The 22,834-nt window shown below is 37.3% G+C and overlaps 4 protein-coding genes across 4 annotated transcripts; 3 read left to right on the plus strand and 1 right to left on the minus strand.

Annotated features, from left to right (window-relative positions):
- Positions 1-1,405: 1,405 nt before the first annotated feature.
- Positions 1,406-4,465, plus strand: LOC110850440 (uncharacterized protein F54H12.2). The gene is made up of 2 exons (XM_035852120.1): positions 1,406-3,544; positions 3,607-4,465. Exon 1 carries the CDS (start codon positions 1,789-1,791, stop codon positions 3,082-3,084), a length of 1,296 nt encoding a protein of 431 aa, XP_035708013.1. The 5' UTR covers positions 1,406-1,788; the 3' UTR covers positions 3,085-3,544; positions 3,607-4,465.
- A 78-nt stretch (positions 4,466-4,543) lies between these two features.
- LOC118435906 lies at positions 4,544-5,609 on the plus strand. The gene is made up of 2 exons (XM_035852423.1): positions 4,544-5,421; positions 5,482-5,609. The coding sequence occupies exons 1-2, from the start codon at positions 4,544-4,546 to the stop codon at positions 5,531-5,533; spliced, it is 930 nt and encodes a 309-aa protein (XP_035708316.1). The 3' UTR covers positions 5,534-5,609.
- Positions 5,610-16,134: 10,525 nt separating this feature from the next.
- LOC110850442 (erlin-1) lies at positions 16,135-21,307 on the minus strand. The gene is made up of 7 exons (XM_022097873.2): positions 21,196-21,307; positions 21,063-21,111; positions 18,500-18,663; positions 18,227-18,318; positions 17,706-18,136; positions 17,572-17,630; positions 16,135-17,349 (listed from the first exon to the last, which is right to left on the minus strand). Exons 3-7 carry the CDS (start codon positions 18,532-18,534, stop codon positions 16,944-16,946), a joined length of 1,023 nt encoding a protein of 340 aa, XP_021953565.1. The 5' UTR covers positions 18,535-18,663; positions 21,063-21,111; positions 21,196-21,307; the 3' UTR covers positions 16,135-16,943.
- On the plus strand, positions 18,940-21,022 carry LOC110850020. The gene is made up of 3 exons (XM_022097509.2): positions 18,940-19,244; positions 19,319-19,517; positions 19,599-21,022. The coding sequence occupies exons 1-3, from the start codon at positions 19,046-19,048 to the stop codon at positions 19,828-19,830; spliced, it is 630 nt and encodes a 209-aa protein (XP_021953201.1). The 5' UTR covers positions 18,940-19,045; the 3' UTR covers positions 19,831-21,022.
- Positions 21,308-22,834: the final 1,527 nt, after the last annotated feature.

A 22,834-nucleotide genomic window follows, 5' to 3' on the forward strand; every position in this document is an offset into this window, starting at 1 on the left:
AAATCAGTCTTGGCCAGAAAAATTATTTGCAAAATTGGACTGATGAAATTTTTCAAATAATACGCAGTGAAAACAGAAATAAGGGAGCAGTTATCGTCCACTATTTGGCAGATGAGGGTAATATTCCAATCCAAGGGGCCTTTTACGATTCTCAATTAAACAGAGTTAACCCAAACACCATACCTAACACCAGTCGACATTCAAAAACGAAATCACCCACAACACAGCGAATAACTAGACAATCAAAACCAGTTAAACTCCTTGAACCAAACAAAATCGTGACTCGTCAATCTACTCGTCAATCAAAAAAATGAATATTGCACGGGACGATTCAGAGTTTAGCGTAACTTTGCTTTCAAATCATAGTGCAGATTATTATCCCAATAACAGCGCTTTCAATTTTTGCAATGAATTTTACAAGCCTATTGATGTCTCACAGAATTATGAAGTTGCTTTATCTGAAATATTTTACAAGGAAAAGGATAGTGAAATTTTACCAGTTCAAAATGAGAAAAAAACCTACTTTGGACAATCAATTGACGATAACGTGATTACATTGACTAGAACGTCCGCACGCCACACACAGATTCCCAAGATCGTTAAATCTCTGGATACCTTCCTTGCAGTATTACAGACAAATGTAGAAGGCCTGACGCCATCACCAGTCAATGAATCAGTTTCTATTAAATATTTCTATGATGATAACGTTATCCAAAAAGTCATTCTAGAAATTCTAGATCCGAAAAATGAACTTACTTGCGTAATTGGACCACCAATCTTTTGTGAAATGTTGGGGTTTGATACGAATAGATTTTCTGCTGGAGTCCACGTAACAAACCGACCAGTAGACCGTGACTTGGGGGAAGAAATTGAGATGAATACTCTAGTAGTATTTTCAATTCAAAAAGAAATACAAGACAAAATAAAAGTGACAGAGCCATCAAGTCACAATGTTGAAATGCTTATACTTAATTGTGCAACAGCTTTAGCACTATCAGATTATGATATCCATATGTCATATGATATTGAAACAACTACACTACAAGTTTTATATCCAGACTACCCACGTCTATCAATTAAATTTCCTGCTGCTGTGAATGAAGCGCTGGGGTTGCCAGAATCGTACAAATTTCAGAAGAACATTACCATATTCAAAGTCAGTGATAATTTGGAAAAGCTGAATGAGTCACGAATAAAGTATCACCCTGGCCAGCAGATTGTTGTCCATTCATCCAAGATTGCTGGACAGGTGTTCGGATCTAGGTCAGTCCAATCGCTAAGAATTTTTCCAAGAAAACCTTCAAAAGATGTGCAGCACATTGCTTTCTCCTCATTATACTTTCATCCTTTGAACTGTGCAGAACTCTGCAATTTCGATATTAAATTAACAACTGAAAATTTTAAACCACTTTTCTCGTCTGAATTTGCGACAGTCGTGGTCCTTAAATTTCGAGCATCATGAGAAAAATAAATTGTGTGAACGGTAAATGCCAGCTTGAGTCAAACGCCATGGCTCAAATAGGAGGGGGTAGACTATCCATTAATGGAGAAACTTACATGCCACTCCCAAAGTCACCGAGAAGATCGCCAAAGAAGGTTGCAAAAAAGACAAAACAAACAGGCAGTGGCACTTCCTCTCCCAGAGTAAATTCATCACCCAAGAAGAGAGGACGGAAACGAAAAGCATCTCCTAAAAAATCAACTCCAAAGAAAGCATCTCACAAAAAATCAACTCCGAAAAGGAAGACCCGTAAAGTTAATAAAAGGAAGAAGTAGCCATGGAAACCTATGCAAACTCAAAGCTCGTCTACTCCTCGCACTTGGATTATTCAATGCCAGATACAAACATTACATACAGATTTTTCGCCTATTTGGCCGCAGCCTGGCTACAGTGAATCAGAAGGCAATCCATTTATTTTTCACATTCCGGCGTTAACAAATCACTTCACAGATCTCGCTTCGTCTTACTTGTATCTGCGCTTAAGGATTCAGAAGGAAAATGGCAGTGATCTAGATACGGAAGATGACATTGCACCAAATGAGAATTTTTTTGCATCATACATTGAAAGTGTGAATTTAGAATTGAATTCTACGCCCGTCTCACGGAATCAAAATTCGCTCTATTTATGGCGTCATTTCATGGAAAATTATCTTTTCGAGTCTGAGGGCGTAAAAAAATCTACATTGTCAACCGAACTCTTTTATTTGGACGAGAATGAGAAATACGACACAACTAACGCTAACTATGCCGTGCGAAAGGCTTACACCAATGGTTCGAAGCAGTTTGAGGTGACGGGGATATTAAAACATTCATTGCAATCCCAATCACGTTTAATTCCGGATGGAGTGCATATGACGTTGGCTGTGAAAAGAAGCAAAAATACACTAGCATTATTTGGCAACCCAACTGGTGTGCAAACTTCAGGAGAAACTGCTTCCCAAAAGTCCTACAAAATAAAAGTCGAGTCCGCAATATTTTATTGCCATCGGGTGCAGCTGACAGAAAAAGTACTTACTCATGTGCACGCAATGCTAAGTAAAAATCGACTTAATTTCTTGATGAAAAGCAAAGAGATGAAAAGCTTCAACATCCCGACTGGAAGCTACACTGCATCAAACGTCCTATTTTCTGGGCCTACCCCAACATTTTTAATTCTAGGTTTACTTACCGCTAAACAATATATAGGCTCGTACGGACTGTCGCCATTCGCATTTTCTAAGCATAATTTGGATATGGTGACGGTGCAAGTTGAAGGTGAAAGTAACGACTTTCTCCGCACTCTAAATTTTCAAGATGGATCGCTTTTGGGTTACAAAAGCTTAAATTCGCTTTGCACAAAACAACTTGGTAATGGGATAGGAAGGGAAGAATATGAAGGTCGAAATCGTTTCCTGATGGCAGTAGAACTTTTGCCTTCAGCTGGAGATCAATTTCAAACCCAGGGGCATAATCAGACAAAATTATTACTGAAATTTAGCCAACCAACTACAGAACCACTAGTTCTCGTTTGCATGGCAGAATTCCCTTCACTGCTTCAGGTATTAATTGTACTAAATATTTTTTTATTTCGTGATTTAATATAATTTTTTTAAATAGATTGACAAGGAACGACGTGTCTATTCCGACGCAGTAATAATTTGAAATGGATTCTGTAACACTTTTTAAGGACTTGAAAAAGTTACAGCAATTATATTCTTCAAAAAATGAGACCAGTGTGTTCGTTATTACTGGCGATCCTATTTTCTGCACTTCTGATATATTTAAAAGCCTTCCCAGTCTCGCAATAAGAAATTGTTGTCGTTCAGGTGAAAAATTAAAAAAACTCGCACAAAAAAATTACTAATCTAATCTAGCGAACAGGTTTACCAGGCAAGTACTTTGTTACATACTATTCACACTGTGTGAATGGTAAACTGGTGTCTGAATTTTGGGATCCCCTCGGCAAGCCACAATCAAAATATAAATTAAGTTGGCCAGTAAAAATTTGCAAAAGAAATCGTTATGCAATTCAGTCACATAACTCTAGTACTTGTGGAAAACATGGTACAAAAATTTGTATATAAAGTTGGGAATTTTTAAAACTTACATCAGTCTTTATTTGGCAGCCCTATTCTTCAGTCATAAAAAACTGCAGGGTGTAGGATTTCGAAAAATTGAAAAGCTTTTCAACGTTAGAAACAAGAGAGCCAACGACGACATAGTAAACTTGTTTTACAAAAATTTCAAGCAATCTGTAAGTGAATGGGGGAGATTTTATCGCTTGCATAATTTATTTGACGCATTAATTTTGGCATAGGTTGAAGAGCATGATGCATCACCAGGCAATCTCAGTACTGGCTTTCGCAATAATTTTCGCATTACAAGTTCAAGGTGAAAATTCAACGTCCATTGTGCAGGACTGCGTTAAATGTACTTCGGACGGTGAATCGGCATTTTTCAAACACGTTTATTATGCAGCAAGCCAGCCACGATATTCTTGTATGAGAAATCCACCCACATCGAACTTAAGTTGGATAGTGGGACGCTGGTGTAATCAAGATGAATGCTCAGAACTGGTTATTGGTGAGCCGGCCAAACGCATTTATCAGCCGGACGAACTACACTGTGGGAATCGTTTGCAGATGGATATTGATAAAATTCCCCCTCTCTATATTAAATCTAATTCAACGCTGCATTTTAATACATATAATAATAACAACTACGCAATTATTTTCTCCTTAGCTCTGCTATTTATGATATTAACCTCACTTTTTTATGCCGCGACTGTTTCAAGAATGGATATTCAGATTACTCAGATTCGAGAAATAGTTAGGAGAAATAAAAATTATGCACATCGTAAGGCAGAGAAAGGGTGTGACACGGTTTGTTAGACATAGGTACAAAAAAAAACTGAAATAAAACCAACAGTATTTCCTGTTAAAATTGGTCGTTGATTATTTTGCATAAAATTTTTGCATATATAAAGCATCACAATTCTCATTTGGTTTCATTCTCAAATTCAAATCCTCGTAAATTTTATAAATGGACCTTTCCTTTTACACAATGAATGACTTAGAAAGAGAAACACCTTTCAATTCTCTACAAACCCCACACGTACCACCCAACCCAAGAGGCAAGGATGTTGCTCGGAAACTAATTTTCCGATCAACCCCATCGACGCCTGAAGGAGAAATTATGGAGGGAATATTGGAAGACATCCTTGAACTGGACGAAGTGGGACCTCCAGCCCCTGCAGGTGCCGTTTTGGTGGGAGGCAGCTTCGGCGACTTGTCTCCAGTGGGGGATACTGCAAAACAAGCCGTTGTCGTTCACCAAATTCAAAAGAAAATAGGAGATGAAGAAATTGAGTTTCTTCTAGAAGACCCCAACGCATTCTCAAGCATTTCAAAATTGCAAGAATATAAAATAGAATTCGTAAACGAGCGGATCACAGAGCTCAACAAAAAAGTTCTGTGCCTTGAAGAAGAGAACACTCAGCTAAAGATAGCTATTGCAAAAGAAGCAGATTCTTCCTTAGCAAAAACTGAAGCCATCAAGAATTCTGATGCAGTTCTTGGGGCAGAAAAAGATTTTATTTCGTCTTTAAGGAACAAGACCAACTCGCAGGAGATCAAGATACGAACCATGGAAAAGACACTGGAAGAAAATGAAGTATCTATAAGATTTTTAGAAGGCAATGTCATTTGTCTCCGCGATGAAATAAAGCAAGCCCAACATACCAAGGAAGAACAGAGAGTGGTTTTGCAACATCAAATAAACCTGCTTAATAATGAAATAAACAGGCTCACAAATTCTATAAGCGACGAGAGGACTTGCACACTCAATTTTGTTCTGCAAAAGATGGGTTACGCGGCTGCCGACATTTTAGCCTTGCTTGCTCATATTAGAGAATTGAACAACAAGGTCCAAGCCTTATCTGGGTAAGTGTGTAATCTTAACCATAATAATAATTTTTCTAACTTAAGTTTGGTTGGTTTCAGAAACTCTTCTCAATTTGCCCCCGACCCTCGCCTTCCAACTTCCCACCACTAATGGATAGTTTATAAACATTTATTTTCTTTGAATTTGTTAACTGCATTTTAATATGAAAATAAACAAATTTGGTTACGGGCAAAATTAGATAAAAATTGTAGTCTTGCAATAATTTTTCATCCTACTTTCATTCATGTGTTAGAATTATTTCTCAAAATTCACTTCCATCCTCACTGAAGAATGTTGGTATATTAAATTGAGGCTGGCTAGAACTGGTTTGGAATAATCATAAATGCTAAAAATCATCCTCTGCTGCATGCTGCAGTTTCTTGACTTGAACTTGACAGCAGCTGCACCATTGCATAATTTACATATGATGCAGTTGAGCATTATTTATAGGGTAAAACTTGCACTTTTTTAGCCTGAACCAAGGGCTTATTGCACCTGGCACACTAAAAAAATATTCAGAAGCATTTCATCTTCCAAACCTTAAACAGTCTCAATCTCCCCAGAAATAAAATAAAAATAAAATACAAATAAAATACAAATAAAATACAAATAAAATGGAAACAAAACGAATATGTAAGAAAATGCGATTTTTTTAATGCAATTTTTACCAATTTTATGTGTTTTTAGAGAAAAGCAGCGGAAAATGTGGGACGAATATGCGATACGAAATCCACTTAACAATGTAATGTCAGTAGTGACAGGAAATGAAGTAAATCACTTTGAAGTGGATATTCCAAGTGGAATCGTGATGGATAGCAACGATAAAGTAATTGTTAAAAAGGATTACTACGTCCTATGTGGTCTGCATTACTGGAATACGATTTTGGAAAAAGCTGAGAAATCAAAATTTAAATTTATTAAAAAATGTTTAATTTATAAAGTAGCGATTATACAAGCCAAATCTGCAACTACCCTACCAGAATATATAGATAAGGAAAATAAAGGGATTATTACGGTGTCAAAAATTTATATGGACTAAACTTACTCAATAAATATTGTTGCCACAGTACCTATTTGTTTGTGTGCAATTTATTTTCATGACAAAAAACATAAATATATACATATTTTAGGAAACATATCATTATTCTAATGCCATGGTGACCGCTACGCGGTCACGCCCCCCCCCCGGAGGATCCCCCCCTCGACCGCCGCCCGGCGATCTCAGCCTCCGGGGGGAAGCTACTCCACCCCAAATGATAACCATGCATAACCCTCATGATTAAATAAATTTTACTATAATGGAACAAAAAACAAATTATTTATTTCCGACTTGTTTCCAATCACCATGACCCTAATATGTAACTGCCTACAATTTGTACCTATCCGGGTGCAACCTAAAACGCGCACGCAGGATGTCTCTCACTGCGGGGTTTTGGTTCGGATTCCGTGAGCTCGATTTTGAAAATTAAAAAATATAAAAAAAGTAGAAAGCCTTACGTATTTCTGCTCCTATCCTTTAGGATGCTTCTTGAATTTCAACATCTCCAACATTCAAGTAAATAATTCAGCTTATTTGTAAACTGGTTTTCATGAATCTCTCAATGCCCTCGTAACGAAATTATGGGGACAAAAGTCAGATTGATGGTGCGTGTAATTCTACGAAAGTAGCTAGTTTACGAACATAAAAAAAATTTTGCAGTTGTCCCCTCACGATTCTTCAGTCACTTAATGAAATGGAATAATAAATCGATGCCATGAATTAGATTGTGATTGGACCCAGTGCACGATATACGCAATGAATCCTCCAAAAAAACCGGTTAATACAATAAACAACTTTTTTAAAGCAAATTCCTGTTCATTCTCATTTTATTATTCTCCTCCATAAAATGCATTGTAAAGCATCCGCAACATAAACTAATGGAGACACTACGAGTAAAAAACGAGGTATGGGTGGCACCACATGATCACTCCTCCTCCTCATCTCTCTCTCTCTCTCTTTCACGAGCCAACCAATCGTGACTCGGTCAAATCTACAATAAATTTGTTATGCAATCTCTGCATCATCATCATCATCATCACATTCACCGTCCACGCGACCTTGACCTCTCCTCCCGTTCCGGGTCACACACTCACACGCACACGCAAAAACCCCCCATATTCCCTTATACTCTCTGAATCTTCAATCTTCTCAGTTCTCACTTGTAAAAACGCGACTTCCGTCTCCTTGCAAATATCCCCGAATTGGCATGAATTATGACCTTTTTCCAAACAAAACAACGCCCTCCTTGAGTGAAACCGCGGACAACATATGTTCCCAAAGGTGTCACAAACCCCTTATTCTCCATCAGGAATTCAATAACGCCAAACGCCATAACAACCGCACAGAGGGAGAAGGCCGGAACAATTAGTTCCATAGAGACAGCGACCGACTCGTGAAATGTTACGGGCTCCCTCGGATTTCCAAGCAGTTTTCGTACCGCATCCGAATATTTATTCATAGATACAAGACCGTCCTTCCGTCGTACCCAGGAGCTAACCAATTCCGCATTTTCCCACACTTTACCTAACCCAGCCTGCTCAATTTGCCCCAATCCCCTCGAGAAGTAGCGGACAAGCAAATTCCGGTTACCAATAACGTAATGCACCGACTTGAACGGCATCTCTTCCTTATTTCTTACAACGTGTCGATTCCCCAATATTTTTACAACCGTCATGAAATTGTCCACACCGGAATTAGCAACAAATAACGCGATCATTGGATGCCTTCTGGTCGTGTTTTCTAGCAAAGTCTTGTGCACCATTGCGTACACCGACGTATTACTGAAGAATAAAATTCTTTTCTCAAGTGTGTCCAAAGTTTGAATAAATTTTGAATTCCAACCCTCACTTGATCTTAGCGGCTTAATGGCGAATTCCGAGAGGTATGTGTAGTACCAGCCTACCAAATGAACCCCTACTTCCATCGCAATTATGGGAATTTTCCAGCTAAGGAGTTCATCCAACCCGCGCGGAGTTTGGTTCGGGATGAGAACCGTCATGCACGAATAGATCGACCCCTGATACAAATTCATCATGAGGAAAATATTCCCAAATAGCAAGAGAGTCATGGTGACGATGTCCAATTTCCCAGAACTCCCCCCAGGTTGCCCTAGAAGAATATATATGACGGCGATTACCTTATCCTTCATCGCCTTCACGTAGCCAAGACACGAGTTTTCCTTCCTTGCCCCAACCCATGCTAAATAGGCCGCCACTAAAACGCCGCTAACTGCCAGACACGTCCACGTCTCCTTGTCGAAAGGCGTCGCGAAGCTTGCCAAACCGCTCTCAGAAATCGCTGGGTTGGTAACCGTTATAAAATTGAATCTGTCGATCTGCACGCGGTAAATGTACCATTGTGAAACGTAATCTAATGGCAAGTGTGTCCGTTGGTATAGTGTTAGGTCGAAATTCCTGTTCCTTAGAGAATGGTACATTCCCAGATTTCGAATTCCTAAGCTCAAATTATATTTTTCCGCAAGTGTTGCCGTGTAACAGAAGAATGGATACTCCAAATGTCTAAATCCACTGTATAACAGGCCACACGATACGCTCTTTCGTTGCCGGACGGAGACCGTATGTCCGTGCATGTCGCTATTTTGGGCATCCCAATCCTTCAAGATGCCTTGCAATGTGGTACTTTCCAATTTCAAAAGTATGATCGGATTACACGTCAAACAAGGAATTGACATGGCTAAGGTGACACTCTTCTCAAACGTGACAAACTTCGCGCTTCCCATTAATCCGGGTAAATATGCGAAACATTCCGTATCCTGGGATTCCAAAAACACGTAATCTTGTCGAAAATCGGTATCTGCAAGTACCGGCAAGGACTCACATGTCCACATACCTGACGATTCAAGATGCCCGCTTGGTGTTGCGGGTAAGAAAATAACTTTTGGTCGTGTACACTTTTCCGTATCGCGATATGGAAACGAAGTTACAGAGTTGTCATATCTGGATTCATATTCTGATCCCATGACTAGTAGACGGAGTGGGGTGTTGGAATTCTTAACCCTGAGAACATTGAAATAAGGGAAATCTGCGTCCATGTCGACCAACGGGAAATTATCTGTGATAAATATGAAGGTCAAATCGGACTCAACAAATAGACCCTGGGATAGGTTAGAGCATTCTGAAAAGTCTGACAAAATCGAGAGCGTGACGAGTAACGATAAAAGCAACCGAATAGAAGAACCCATTTCAAGACTGGGATAAAATTTCATAATTTCGAACAGGGATATATGAGAATAAACAAGTACTGAATCTGCCTTCTAGAAGAATATGATTGACCCCGAATGTCGAATCGAATGTTTGCCTTTCACTTAGGAATAATTTATGATGACCTTTTACATAAACTGGCATGCCAAGTGAATAATTTAGCACCTTAAATACTTTATATTTAACGTTGTATTTATAAACAAAGAGGTTGACTTAAGAAATACCTGTGCCTTTAGGAATTTCACTTCTGAAAGGAATGGGTGGATACTAATCTCTAAGTCGACTTTCAACAGCTGCAAAATAAGGATTCTTAGGTGAGAGGTGTGACGGTTTATTGAAAATAGCGCTTAATGTCTTAAAATTATAATTTGTGTCCATTTTCACAATTCATTAAACATAAAACGAAACGTATGCGTATGAGTATGACTTTATTTCTATCCTTATTCAGATCACTTTGGTCCCATGAAGGTACAGATTTTACATAACTGATGAAAGTTTAAAATAAGAGTTCGGCAAAATTATGGTTGCATGTTACATACGAGACTAACAATGTAAGTGGTGGTAGTTCTGAATGTGAAACATTCGGCAGTAACAAAAAGTTTGGCATTAATCTAACATGCAATAAACTTTGACAAGGTTGAAATAAGTCAATCACCAAAATGTACAGTATAGGCATGTAGGTAAATATAGTCCAATTTTCACGAGTCACCAGATTTCCTTGTTGAACGAGGAATGAAGCAGTATTGAGGAGAAAATTGGCACGGGGAAAAAGAATGTGGTTCAGATTACAACATCCGGCCCGGGTTGGGGCGATGATGCATGAGTGCAGATAGGCAGACGAGGAAGAGAATGCTTCAACCGTGGGAAGAAGGGCTAATTCCTTCCTACCAAGCTGAATGTACGGAGAAATACTCGTCTGCCATCGAGGGTCCAATTTGCCAAAAACCCACGTAAAATGGGTCGCAGCAGTCTAAACGTCATCCCGATTGTCATCTCCAGCAGTTGTTCCCTCAAGGCGTACCTTGGCTTGAAAATAATAATAATGATGGTGGTTGGAAGAGCGTCCCCTCTACCGGCCCCATCTTTATGATAACACGCTTTAGGGTGTGGAGATTACGCTTAGGCATCCCCTCCTCCCCGATTATAGCGATAATGACGATGCTGCAACTTGGTTTTAACAGGAAGTGCATTCAACTTTCTGCTCCCCACATATTTATGAGATAGTAATCCCGTATTTACATAGGTTGCAACTTGGAAAATAAAACTTTAAGACGTGATCAACAAATTCCTTAATTATCTTTTGGAGATCTATTGATAAACGTTCCATGTTTTTACATCAGTTATCAAGTTCCATTTTCATATTTGTAAGTTCATAATTGTGCTCATAAAAGTTTGTATGTTTTGCTAGTTGGATTGTGTGTGGAGTTGACTGAAATTCTAAGCGTGAGAGAGCCCAACCACTCTACTCCGTGTCTCAAGCCGATCTCCAGCACAAAATGAAAAGTGGATATGAGACTAATTCAAACAATACATTAAGAATGAATCATTTCCCTAGTTTTGAATTTAGTTCAATGAAGGGAAAATTTTGTAGTCATTAAAGAATTGGTGAATATCTCATTTTGGGTACCCAAATTGTATGTAAGTAGTACTTACATAATTACATATATAGGTACTTACTAAGTACCTATATACACGGGCAGATCTCAGTATCACACCTAAGGCAGTTTATGAATATTGTCAACATACTAAAAATTATAGTCAGTGTTGCTTCCTTCAAATGTTATCACTTTGGTTTATTTTGCTTCACCTAAGAAGAAAAAAGACAATAGAGGTACAAAATAGCTGCATACATAGTATTAATAATTTAACAGCCCTCTTTTCTATAAATGAATCCACTCTTCTTAATTAGCCTCAAGCTCTCGAAACTAGCAACTTCATCAAATATTTGTTCACGCTATAATATGAACATAAAGTTAAAGAAAGCCAGAACACCGTAATACATTAAATAGAAATAGGGAATGAACTGAAATTTATTTTAAGCAAACACGAACACGTTGGAAAGTTGGAGTTTATAAAATATTTATATTACTAGGTTATTCCGTGGTGCCCGTAGCACCAAACCTGATCCCGGAATCAAGTTGTCAAAACTTAAATACTCATAGGGATTCATAAATTATATAATTTCAGAATTCCCCTCCTGCTAGAAATTTTAATTACCCTCGTAGCTTTATATACGCGCATTCCTGTCCAGCAAAACGTATCCTATGCATAAGCTTATAGCGTATGTGAGCACCCCACTTTAAGTGCAAAATATATTGTTCTATATATTTGATTGGTTTGAATCTGTCCAGACTCTTTCTGTAGCCGACGATCTGGCCTCTGATGTGAGCCTGCACGGCCAGATCCTCCATCCATGGCTCCGGCTGCTTATCTGGCCTTGGGGAACCAAAAATGCAGGCACATACTGCATATGAGGAAAAGACGTATTACGTGAATGCCCCACTTCAATGCAAAATAAAGCATTACAGGGCTGCGTTACAGATAGACAGACCTGGATAAATACATATATAAGTTAATAGATTATATTATTATTGACTACAATCATTATTAAGAATCAAAGCCTAACCTTATGAATGTGCTTCTAAATAAATATATCTTTAAAATAATTCGATATGCCAAGACGCAAATTTAAGTTGATTTCACTATGTAAATTTTATTTCATACTTTTCTTAATTATTTCAAAGCTCTCTCGCAACTTTAGCAAATATTTATTCACGCTATATTACGAAGACAAAGATAGACACATACAAAGATAGATGTATGGCATGACCATAATGATACCATAAAAAGACGCAATGCACTGAAATTTATTTTAAGCAAACACGAATTCGTAAAAAAGTTGGCTATAAAATTTTTATAAACTAAAATCATTATTAACCATCTAAGCCTAACCATAAATAGTTAAATAATGCAGAATGTATTTTTATTTATTCTCAATCCAGGATAATTAATTTACAATCGATGCAAGGTTTAGAATTTATAAAAATCACAATGTTAATCCTCCTTACGTCCTTACACAAATATATCGTTCTGGGCACCTGAAACAAATATTTCACCAACATTACAATCATACTTAATTTCCAGCACCACTTCCAACTAACCAGGAGAGAATCCCCAATCTGGGCTGTACGACACAAAGTCACCATTTGAAGGTAGCTCGATATTATTTCCCTCAGCCTCTACACATTAAATATTTACGGATCAATTATCATCCTGCTAAACTATTTACAAATATTTTAGTCCTCAACTTACGCCTCGTCACAATCATTTGCTTTGCTCCACGGGTACATTCGTTGAAGTTTGGACAGTACCTAGGGGGTGGGCGGGGGCAAGTCGTCTCGTAGACGTTGACCCTGTCACCTTGCATTTAAATCCTTGCATGTACCTGTAGTAACAACCCACATTTGATTTTAATTACTCCACCAGTAATTATGCATTTTAATGTTCCTACTACTAACTCACATGTTCCGCTCCCCACATCCCTTTGGCACCCACAGCCAGGCACAAGTACACCCATCAGCCGGACAAGCTGGAAGGTCCCTAGGAACTTGGTAGGTGGCAATACGTTATGGGGTACTGGAAACCAATAAAATTTATAATAATTACCATTCATCCCATTACTTCCACATTTATTTTCCTTACTTTGGAAGAACCGTGAAAACCACCAAATTCTCCATCGTCACAGCAGATATATCTGACGCATAACTAATCGCAAACGCCGTCCCAGCAGCCATGCTCTGGTTATTCGTGTGCATCGCCCCATCATCCTGGATGCAATCTGGCGGATTCCCTGGTCCCTTCCAGTGTTCTGGATGTTGCTGACCGTCTGGCCAGTCAGAGGCGAACTCTCCATTGAACGACAACGTCGTCTGGGCACGATTGTGTGCCAGCTCGACAGTGAAACTGCCTCCAGCGGGCAACTCCAGGAAAACGCCCGGTGCAGGGGGCGCCCTGTCGCACCCTCTATCAGCCTGGAACCACAATTGTGATCTCGGTAGATTGTAGAGGGGAACTACAGCATCGCTCGTGTGGGGATTATCTTGACTGGGATCTGGTCCCCCGTGGCAGTACATGCCGGGTGCAAAAGCGGCGGTGTGGGCATTAGCGACATTGCCAAATGCCGCTAGAGCCAACAAGCCCACGATAAACATTACGTAAAATTAATTGGTAAATCTCTGCAAGCAAAACCTTGTTGATTATGGAAAAAAACCGACTAATGGGTGATGTGGAGTCTGAAGTTGGAGTTTAAATACTTTCCGGGTCTGGATGGACAATACTATAAATAATTTAACCCATCACTTCTCCCATCATCAATCAATCAATATCAAAATAATCAGTAGTAAAATGTATGATTCAGAATTAAATCAGTATATTAATTGAACACGAAAACGAGACGTGCCACAAGTTAAAACTTAAGTATACAGCTTAAATATCACATGCAGTTAACCACAAGCCGTGGTCAATTTTGCACACTGCAAAACAAATTACTTCATTCAATTACAACATCACAATGGAATTTATCTTGCGCCACCTTATATTAAGTCAATATGTAATGGAATTCTACATCATGTGTTAATCACGTTGACACATGATGCCTGGTCATTGAATTTTTGTCCATCTCACTGTTTGTGTGCACTGTAATTCTAAACTTTATATTAAATGATGGTTAAACCCTGTAATTAAACAGCTTCTAAATATTACCTACATACTCTCAACTAAACCCTCCTCCGTGACATCTTTAGGCATTCGGACTCCAATCGCATAAGTCACCCTTATCAGACACGTTTTCAAGTCTAAAAGTAGCCTCCATTGTTCATTGAGTCGACAAAAATAAGAAGAAATTTTCTTCATGGACAATTTCTGCAATATTTTATTAACAAACTCTCATTGTTTTTATTTCCACTATTGGCACAAAGTACGTATTGGTAAAACCCAAATCCCATGTCTCATAAATGTTACATTTAATTATAGTGTAGATTTACGTATTTAAATTTCTATCGTTACTGGTATAGTACTTGTGGTAGTGAATATGTCCTGTAGATTTGTAGCTTAAATTGAAAAACATACTGCATTTTTAATTAAAATGCAGTAATTAAAATTTTTAATATCGGTCTGGAATCAAGCATAATGAAAAATAATGAAATTAAAAACTTCACATAAATACTTTTTTATGAGCCCCAAAAGAAATATCAGCCTCGTCTGAAATTTTAATATAGAGGTTCAGATCCAAACATATTCCATTTAATATATTCATGTAGTTTTATAATGCTTCCCATTTTTACAAATCAGTAAGAACAATCAACACCCACGAAGAAATGGCTTCACTTTCTTTCCATGTAAATGTAACAAAATTTTAATTAAGCAAAACAAACAACACGCTTCCAACCTCTGCAACACGCTTCCAACCTCTACTTATCAACCCTCGTAAAATGCCGGAATTTTAAATATGTGTCAAAACTCCAATTTCGAAACGATTATTCACAACTCAAAATAATCTGCAGAGCCACCACAAACTTAACTTTGAACAAATCCCCTCTTAGTTTAATGGCGTTTAATCCCCCCTATGCTCAAAAACATGATCCTAGAGACTCTCTTCGTCTTCAAATCCAGAATATGTTAGCATTGTTTTTCTATTTACTCGCACAGCAGATACATTCTGGGTCGATTTTTCTTGACATTAACTAACTTCTCATATTTCCACGAAAATTGCGAAAAACGATTTTCACAAGACAACTCCAATGTTTGCAAGAGTCATATTTCCTTATTTATGGAAAAGGTGCGAATAAATATTAGCCATACCAATATTAATTAGCCCACCTATTACAATCAACTATCAATTTTGCTTAATATTCATTAATAAATTCAGTATCGACCGCTGTCTGTAATTTCTGGTCACTTATTATTTTCCACCGTGGCACATTTAACAGTGGGTAACGATGTCGATGCAACGTATGGTCCTGTTTTCTTGGATATATTTATACATATCACTGTGGCTCTCATATAGGCCAAGAAATTATTTTAAATTAACCCATAATTAACAATTTGTATAGTCGAATAGGTATTAGTGCTTCATTACATTGCAAGTTCTATTATGTATTACTTGGTCTGGTGAAAACTACTTCAGCAATATTCTACTAATTATATTTACCATATCAATTTCAAATCAGAATTACATTCTTGTTCTTCCCACTATCCATTCTGAATTTGTATAACGCTTAGTGCCATCCATCCTATTAAAATTCTGCAAACTGGAATCAGCTATTTCATAAATATAAGTGTCAGAAATATGTACATTGGAATACACTAACTTTCTTCTCGGCACGACCTCATAAAGCAATTGCACAGAATCACATTTTATTTTATTCAGATAATCAGAAAAGTTTGTGGTTTTATAATATTTATTTAAAAATTGAAATCATTCCATAAAAAGATTAAAGTCGTTACGTATTTAACAATGTACTTTTAAATATTTATAAATATCTTTAAATTTTTTTCATGTGTAGAATTTACATATAAATTGTGGTGGTATTGTATTACATAATATTACGAAATTTTTATTGTACAAGTTAATTTTGTATAGTAATTTGTACAGTAAGTCTTTGCTAAGCGGAGAATGTAGTGTATTTATGAGTTTGCATCACAACAAATTTATTTTAAAACATATTTTGCAAACTAAAACTTGGAAAAGCTCACAAATCTTTTTGCAAATAATTTTTGTTGCAAAATTTGCGGACTTAATACCTCCCGCAAAAATAACTCATTACTAGAAGTTTTAAATCGATAATCAGCCTCCAATTCTATAAATTATGATTAACCCATTCAGATTATCAAATATTTAGATTAAATTTTCTTAATTAACAATTACTAATTATTAATTCCAAATATTTCAATCAAAATTTGCAAAAGCCAAACTTCATTTTTCAAACTAGTAATATTACTAATTAAGCTTAACAAGTCCGAGTAGAGTTTATACATACTCAAACATTTACATCCAGCAACCATTTGCACACAGTTAATCGACAGCGACTAAATACCACAAATCCATTTTAAATAACTTAATTGACACTCATTTTTAAATTTATATAACCCCGCTCATGTTCAACACAATAAAACTCTATAAATTAATAATTAAATTCCATTAACTGATTAATATTTAAGATTTAATTAGATTTTACCCCTTTACCAGTAATCCTTAACTGAATCACCCTTTTACATTAGTTGGCTTTGTCAAAACCGGTGTCACATCCGCTTTGAAACTCTCCCCAAGAAACATGCTCGGAATATTATTTCCAAAATACATTTTCGTATTTGTCGTAATGGCTTCAATTCTTTTCAGTTCGAGATACTCCGGCGTCAGAATTATGGCGTTTCCTTCCCCCAACTTCTCCTTCCTGTACCGCTCCGCATCCGCCTGCATTTTTTCTCTGTTGAAATACATTTGATCTTCTATGGCGGCCATGGTTTTCAAGGATTCCTTCTCCAGGACGCGCTGTTCCAGTTGGATTCTGGCCACTTGTGCGTTCCGCTCAGCCTCAATGACGGCCTTCTTCCGGTCCGTTTCGGCATCCTTCTCGACCACTTTTTGTTTCTGAGTGGATATCAGGAGCCTAAGAAATTATATGAAATAAAACCGTCAGGTAACCTTCGCATAGCCCGAGAAAACCAAATTATAACATCAAATCCAACCAGATCAATTCTACTCCTGGTTAAAATTATCTTCAAAACCAAACTAAGTTTTCAAATTTGCTCTTTGCGTAATTGAAATATTTACCAAAGCATATTTAAGGATGCAGGAAATTTGATAAATATTTAAGTATCACCGCTCTTACTTTGTCTTTTCAGCCTCCATCAACTCATAATTCCTCTGTATGTCGTGCGGAATCCTGGGCTAAATTTTTAAGAAAGTTGTGAAATACTAACATATTAATGACGCTCTTACTTATGTATCTCATTAGTATTTTACCTTCGTCACACGAACTGCCTGGATATGCAACCCTGGCGCCATTATATTCAAATCCCTTTGCAACGTATTTTTCAAATTTTCATCAATCGTGTCAAAAAGATCGATGTAAACCTTTTGCAAGGTATGAATCGAACAAAACTGGTTCAGCTCGTGATGAACTTTGTTGAAGATAAGTGTCTTATCGTAATCAGCCGTGTAATTCTTCACCACATTCCAAGCAAACCCAGCTGACAGGAGATTCACTACTTCAATCCGGTCAAAATATATCATCGCACCGCCGGAAGTACCACAAGGAACATTCTTCACTTGATCGGTTTGAATCGTGATTTGAATTGAGCGGTACGTCGTGAGGATCGGGATCATCATATGGAACCCTGGGGTGGACGTTTCCTCCAACAGCGCCCCTGCACGGTAATACACTCCGATATGACCTGAATCCCAAGATATTTACGACATCCGTTAGAATTTTAAGTAAAAATTAAATAATTCTTTGCTATTTTTAATAATCAATTTGTATCAACCTTCTTCAATTTCGTGATAACTGTCAACCATCAATGCGACGAAGACGGCTACTCCCAAGATAAAAATACCTATCCCAAGTCCCTGTCGTACACTATTTACATAAACACGGAAGTTATCAAATTGTGAGTATTCTCGTCGTTACCATCGTAAATATCGTAAGGCGACATTCCCCTTACGTGCCAATTTACGCTATTTACGATAGTATGTAACTTGAATACTCCTGACAAAAAACATTTAATTTATTCTTCAGCCTAAACTACATTTCTACTTACGTAATTGGAAACACAATCCGTGGATCATCCGGCATCTTGAAGTTAATTTAAGAAAACAAGTATTCTCTTAAATTTAAAAAAATCTCTTATTCCTAATTGAAGCTGGAAAAATTCAGGATCAGAATTACGAAAATGTTCTCCCCTCTCAAATTATTAGCTCCGTCCTAAAAAATTTAATGCTTACTTTTACCTCCTTAAGCTAAGTATTCACCTCATGTTTTTCGCGTGAAAACACACTTTTCGGGTGAAAAGTGAAAAAATTTCGCCCCCATTTCGCCTCACGGTATTCACCTTGGAAAATATTTCGGGTGAAAACTTGGGACGGTTTTTCGCTCGACCGAAATTTATTTGATTTTTTCGGCTGAAGTGAGCCGAAAAAGTTTTCGTCTGAAAAACTTTTTCGGTCGAAATTTGGAGCGCCAATTCCAAATTTTGTTATCATTTCTCTCTTGGATATTCAGATTACGCATTTTGCAATTTCTATTTCTTCTACTAGTTTCGCAAAATTTTACACTTTAGTGAAGTTAGAATATAAAATCATTAAGAATGACAGGTAAGACAGCTACGCGTAAGAAAACTGCTGATCGACCGGAGTCTACAAGACTTACATTGGATGTAAAACGGGCATTGGCAGCTCTGGTGGAAAAGTTTCCAGAAGTTTGGGATTTGACCCACGTCAATTACAAAAATCGAGATGCTCGAGAAGCTTCTTGGACGAAGATTGCGGCAGAAATGAATCTATCAGGTAGAATCTTTGATCTCTATTTATGTGCTCAAAATGAATTTGTTTAATTGAACTGGTTTAAATAACTTTAACAGCTGAACGTTGCAAAGCCGCCTGGGGTTCCCTTCAGGACGCTCTGCGATATCAAAGAACAGGAAAAAAGGGCCCATCTGGCAAAGGCAGTGAGGAGGACCCCTCTCAGACAGAATTTAATTTTGATGAAATAAAATTACTAGAAGGGTGGAACTTGTGGGAATCCATGAAATTCTATGTGCTTTCCAAACCAAGTCGGACGTAAGCAGAGCAGAACAAATATATCAATCCAAATAAGTGAAGTCGGAAGCTAAATAAATGTAATAATATTTATATAATTAGCACGCTGTCCAACATGATCTTTTCATCAACTGCTACTGAAAATAACGACGACAAAGCTCCTCAAGCAGATTCAGGATCAGACGAAGTCGAGTTGACCGAGAATTTAAACCTGTCTACTTCTAATAATGAGGATGACCCACCGTGCGGGAAATCGACTCCGGTTGCAGGAGAAATACGCCCTATCTATTCGCACGTAATTATTTATACATTATTACTCCATTTTAAAATTTAAATTTTCCTTACAATCATTAATCATTACAATTTTCCCCATCAACACAATACTATGATAACCCTGCGAAATCCAGAAAATATGTTTAATAAGGTGAAAAAAAATTGTAGAGTTATGAATTAGTATATGTACTTTATAATTATAAAACACACTGCCCGCACTAATTGGACATTTGATTGCCACGTGCTTTCCATCAATAGCACCAATTGTATTAGGAAAATTCCATAATCCATTGTATTCATTTGAAATTTCTACCCATTCTTGTTTGGTCGGCGGCTGTATATATAAAAATTATGTTCAGCAACAGCTTTAATCCTAGTTTGGTTTTCTTTTCACAACACTTAATTTACAGTAGAAGCTAAATACCTTCATAAATGACGCCTTCAACTCTTCAAATATGGCACGACTAGTTTGTTCAATGATTGGACCAAGACGTTGTTTACTGATTCTATATGTTGATGCCACGTGACGCTGTAGAGACCCAGATGCCAAAAATCTAAATAACAAGCGATGAAAGATATACAAATTATGATAAGTTACCTATTCATTTTCAATAAGCTTACTCAAGTGTTACTGATAGTTTCTCTTGTGGACTTATAGCATCATGTGGACGGGTTGAAACTTTAGGTTCCAGCCTGTGTTGAATAATATTCAGCAATTGATCGAAATCTTGTGGCGACATGTGATAGTTCTCTTGAAAAATGTGTGGAGTAGATCTCATGTCGTCAAACTATTAAAACAATTTAATTCAACTTTAAATTGAATTTTAAATCACAAATAACAAAAATCAAATTACTCACGTCTTTGAAAAACCGTCCTTTAGTGCTCCGAAGCTGAAGGTACGGGTTCACATGATAATTTTTACGTTGCTTGCGCTTACGTCGTTGCAACTGTAGTGCCAGGGTTGTACAAGTTATCACAGTAACTAATTCAATGTCCGAGTCAGACTCCATTGTTTAAATTAAATGTTTAATTTGTGGATTCACAATTCAAATATCTTAGTGGATTTTGAGCTGAGGTCGTGTGTACATAAAATATTTCTAGAGGTGAATACCGCCACTTTTTCAGGCTGAAATTATTCGGAAAAATATTTTGTTTTTCGCCCATCTCGATTTCCCCATCAAAAAATTTCGGGGTAAAAATTTCGACCGGAATTTTTTCGCCCGAAAAAAAATAGGTGAATACTTAGCTTTACTCACTATTTTTTACTCTTCTACTGTCTTATGTATCCTTACAGTCGTAAATTTTGTCAAACCTTATCCCATCTTTGGCACAAATTACATTCTAAAAATAAAAATATTATTTACTTAAACTCTATAATCAATAAACGCATTTAAGTTAACAAACTTATTTTATTTTTTTACTTACCACACGATTAATTATTCTGTCTAATTTCTCCTACCTTATTTAATTCAATTTTTTTCTCCCATTCAAAGCAACACACAGAATTTACCCAAAAACAAGAAAAACCAACCGTAGGATCGGTTCGTATGAGTCAGATCATAAACCCGAGTAAAATAACTTTCATATCCGTAATACCTATAGCTCACTTGTTGCAACTATGTAAGACTGTCCATCGGAGAAAGTAGACCCTCTGCCCATGGAAAGTGTCAGCTCCGGGCAGGGGGACCCAGCACTTTGTTCACAAAGCTTATGCATTTTCCACATTTTCATTTTACTCTCCACAGTTACGGAGCAGAATCCCCACATTTCCCGTTTCACTCGCTCTCGTTTCCTTAAATGTTACGCCACTAATCTATATTTTGCAGAACTGTCTACCAAACGTAATTACATGATGCATGCTGATAAAAAAGACAAGTTTAGCAAAAATTTGCACAAAAAACCTTGAATTTCAACCCCAATTAGATTGTCGTGTGCTCTACATAAAGTGCATGGATGAAGCTTGAATTCGATATAATCATTCCAGTCGTGCTGAACTACAGGAGTATTTGTTAAACATTAGAGGATTTCAAATTAGCATAGAATTACGACGGAGTTATATATCGGCGCGAAATTTGCATATATTACACCGAACACTTGTATATATATAAAACCGTATCATTAATTATGGTTTGATACTGTATAATTTAATTATCATCGCTTCATGATGCTAATTTTGCTCCGAAATACTACCCTAGCGATATTACTCGACACGCATTTCCCACTGTAGCAAAGTTCGTCATCCCAGACAGAGTCCCAGAAATGCATACGTTCTTCCAAAACCGGTGCAAAGATTGTCCTTCTTTCAAACAACGGAGCAGGTCCTGGGAGCTGGTTGCCAAGGACGATATGCACAAAAATCACCAAATAAAGTAAGACGTAGCCGTGAGAAGGGTATGTGAATGGAAATAATATGAAGCAAGTGAGACTTTTTTTAGAGAAAAATAAATAAAAGCTAGTCATCTCCCATTGCATAACAGGACAATCCATTTACCTTACCCTACCAAACCTTTTACTGGACAGGTCATTATTTCCTTTCTTCTTTCTGCATCCTTACTGGAAGGTATGGTGGTGACTGCTAAAAAGGTGCATAATGTGATTTCGTCCAAGGTCACAATACACACCATACCTGCCTGCCTTCAACACATTTATCTCATTCTCGTCCAGAATTTTGTTACAAAACTTTATTCCAAGGAACTAAATTTTTATTTGCTCCGACTTTCACAAAATACATATAGACAGACAGATTGATAATGTGGTTTCACCCTTCCAGATCAGCAAAATGGGTGAAAATTTTTTTTCTCTGTGTCATCCTCACGTCATTTCAAGTTATCTCCGCCATTCCGACCGTTGGTGGTGGCACAAATGACACGGAAGCAGCACGCAACGGCGAACTGTCCTCCTTCGTTGTGCCGGGTAAATACATAAACATACGCTCAAAATAATTCGGAGACAAGAATATTACTTCCGCAGGAAACATAAAATATCGTCGAAAAATTATTTTGAGTGTAATTTCTATATTTAAATCGATAGCAATAAATATGTATCCCAGGAGCTTACCTATACA

The sequence above is a fragment of the Folsomia candida genome, unplaced genomic scaffold (assembly GCF_002217175.1).
Source record: "Folsomia candida strain VU population unplaced genomic scaffold, ASM221717v1 Fcan01_Sc005, whole genome shotgun sequence".
Lineage (NCBI taxonomy): Eukaryota > Metazoa > Arthropoda > Collembola > Entomobryomorpha > Isotomidae > Folsomia > Folsomia candida.

Bases quoted from the DNA above. Each gene is read 5' to 3' on its own strand.
- LOC110850440 (XM_035852120.1), top strand. From the start codon at position 1,789: ATGCAAACTCAAAGCTCGTCTACTCCTCGCACTTGGATTATTCAATGC.
- LOC118435906 (XM_035852423.1), top strand. From the start codon at position 4,544: ATGAATGACTTAGAAAGAGAAACACCTTTCAATTCTCTACAAACCCCA. The intron at 5,422-5,481 runs GTAAGTGTGTAA...GGTTGGTTTCAG, and splicing joins AAGGTCCAAGCCTTATCTGG to AAACTCTTCTCAATTTGCCC.
- LOC110850442 (XM_022097873.2), bottom strand. From the start codon at position 18,534: ATGCCGGATGATCCACGGATTGTGTTTCCAATTAC. The intron at 18,319-18,499 runs GTAAGTAGAAAT...TTATGTAAATAG, and splicing joins CGGATTGTGTTTCCAATTAC to TGTACGACAGGGACTTGGGA. The intron at 17,631-17,705 runs GTAAAATACTAA...TTAAAAATTTAG, and splicing joins AGGCAGTTCGTGTGACGAAG to CCCAGGATTCCGCACGACAT.
- LOC110850020 (XM_022097509.2), top strand. From the start codon at position 19,046: ATGACAGGTAAGACAGCTACGCGTAAGAAAACTGCTGATCGACCGGAG. The intron at 19,245-19,318 runs GTAGAATCTTTG...TAACTTTAACAG, and splicing joins GGCAGAAATGAATCTATCAG to CTGAACGTTGCAAAGCCGCC. The intron at 19,518-19,598 runs GTAAGCAGAGCA...TTATATAATTAG, and splicing joins CTTTCCAAACCAAGTCGGAC to CACGCTGTCCAACATGATCT.